At 40.2% G+C, this 2,194-nt stretch overlaps 1 protein-coding gene across 1 annotated transcript; it reads right to left on the bottom strand.

Moving 5' to 3' along the window:
- Window positions 1-1,019: 1,019 nt before the first annotated feature.
- On the bottom strand, window positions 1,020-1,709 carry LOC115691499 (uncharacterized). Its single transcript, XM_030618135.2, has one exon. It carries the CDS (start codon window positions 1,707-1,709, stop codon window positions 1,020-1,022), a length of 690 nt encoding a protein of 229 aa, XP_030473995.2.
- Window positions 1,710-2,194: the final 485 nt, after the last annotated feature.

The raw sequence follows: 2,194 nt of genomic DNA, 5'->3' as shown, positions 1-2,194 counted from the left end.
ACGTTTGTTAATGAAGTTCGAGTTAGATTGAAGACCCTCATAAGTTATATAAGCATCAAATTAGGAGTAAGCATAACAAATCATATTGCTATAAACATACTGATGTAAGCCGCAAAAACAACACCCCCAGATCTCCATAGTTCAAATCTAAAACACAATAATCGAGTAAAAGAGATTTGTGCAACCTGATTTGGAATCTATCATTCTTGATGCGGAATAACGATTATCCCCAAACTCAAGCACTTCTTCTCTATTGCCCTTTGTATCACTAGCTCAATGAAACTGTCCCTCACGCTTAGCGTTATGTAACTGCTCCTTATGTGAGGCTATTTGTACATCAAGGTTAGATAAAAAAATTTAAGCACTATTTATTGAGTTTTTAGCCATAGGCCTTCTCATCACAGGCTGGGGTTTACTTGACCTACACTAGTCAGCTCCATATTAGACTAATTACGAATTTTTATATCTTACTTTATTAGACCAATTCCGTGAAACTATAAATTTCAATATCAATTAATGCTGCGCACATCAGAAAAACTCTTACAACAGATACCTCGTTGGATGTTTTGAATCATGTATTTTGCATATTAAAAACAGGAAATACATAAAATTTAGCTGGTCAAAGTAGTAAAAAGCCATAAAATAATTTAGCTGAACTCAATCCCACCGTCACCCAGTTTATACTTATACTTCAACGAGTACATATGTTGTTCACTGAAGATTGGTTGTTACGATGTAAACCTTCGTCACAATGTATCTTCTTTCATCAGACAACATATTATGGCTCCCGCAGAAAGAATGCTTATTCTGGTTCTTTTGCGACAGTACTTGCTTTTGTGAAGTGACAGTTGTCCTACGTTTACGACATGTTACGAAGTTTCTTATGTATTGCCTCTTCCAATCTGCATGATGATTTCCCTACACACTTTCGCTGGTTGGTAAAAATTCGGTAAACTTTTGATTAACGACAGGATAACTGTTTTTTTTTTTTGGTCAACCAAAGTAGATTTTTATTTATATCATAAACGTGATAGAGTAGCTGAGCCCAAAAGCGGGGCATCTTTACATAGCAAGGCCCAGAGGGCCGGGGGTGGGGAAGACAGCCAGTTCAGTGGAAGAAGTTGGTTTCGGTGGTTTTTCGCTGCCAAGTCTGCAACCGAATTTGAACTCCTTGGACAATACTTCAACTGCAACAAAGGGAGGTCCACAAGAAGGTCCCTGCATTCTTTAATGAGCACTCGAATCTCCCAATTGACTTGATCTGCACCCGACAATGTACGAATCAGTTCAAGTCTATCTGACTGAACTATAACTTCCTTCAAACTTCGGTGTTTTGCAAATCTCATTGGCTCCAGTACAGCTAGTGTTTCAACTTGAGCCACCGAGGATGCCTTGACAGATTTTGTGAGTCCATCGACGAGAACCCCGGTGTGATCCCGGCAAATGCACGCTATCGCACCGTCGGTTGATCCCTCCACAAGCGAGCCATCAACATTGATTTTCAGCCTCCCTCTTTCCGGTGCAATCCAGGTTGGTGAAGCTGCCCCTTCTCTTCCGTTCCCTATTTTTGCCATATGAATCCCCCATTTTTCATAATTTTCTTCCATCACTTGCGCAGCTTCTACAGTTTCCTCCGCATTTGGATTTTGGCCTCTAAAGATCGAGTTGTTCCGGGATTTCCAGATATGCCACAGAGTAGTCGCCACCATTTCCAGAGATGGTAATCCATTCTGTTTCTTTGTAAACTTCATTAACCATGCTTCAATTCGAGTTATCCCCTGCTTTGAAACAGATAATTTGAGTTTTGGGTTAGACCATACCTGTTAGTGTTAGTGGTCTGCCCTAAGAATCAATCAAGGTTGATACTCTAATATTAGTTGTGGATTAGGTTGTGTCGGAAAACCGATCTTCACTATACTTAGGTAGTCATAATGTCTTGCTAGAGACCGCTTATGACTTGTGGGCCAAAAGAGTTTTTGGCACACTGCTAATGTTTAGTGAACCTACAGGGTCGCACACAATAGCGAAAGGACTTAATATTGTCTGTGCACCTTGATCTACTTAAGAAGTAGATTTTAATTTATTCTCCTATTTAAATTATCTATGCGGTCGTGGGCGTTATGAGATAACGATTAAACGTACGATTGAAGGTGGATGGTTTGGCGGGCCCAAATAGCCCGGCCCACTTCTTTTA

Source organism: Syzygium oleosum, unplaced genomic scaffold, assembly GCF_021117445.2.
Source record: "Syzygium oleosum isolate NSW1041296 unplaced genomic scaffold, Sole_v2.1 Sole_v2.16, whole genome shotgun sequence".
NCBI lineage: Eukaryota > Viridiplantae > Streptophyta > Magnoliopsida > Myrtales > Myrtaceae > Syzygium > Syzygium oleosum.
This window is presented reverse-complemented; position numbering and strand designations above follow the sequence as displayed.

Excerpts from the sequence above, each read along its gene's own strand:
- LOC115691499 (XM_030618135.2), bottom strand. The coding sequence starts at position 1,709 with ATGGTGGCGACTACTCTGTGGCATATCTGGAAATCCCGGAACAACTCG.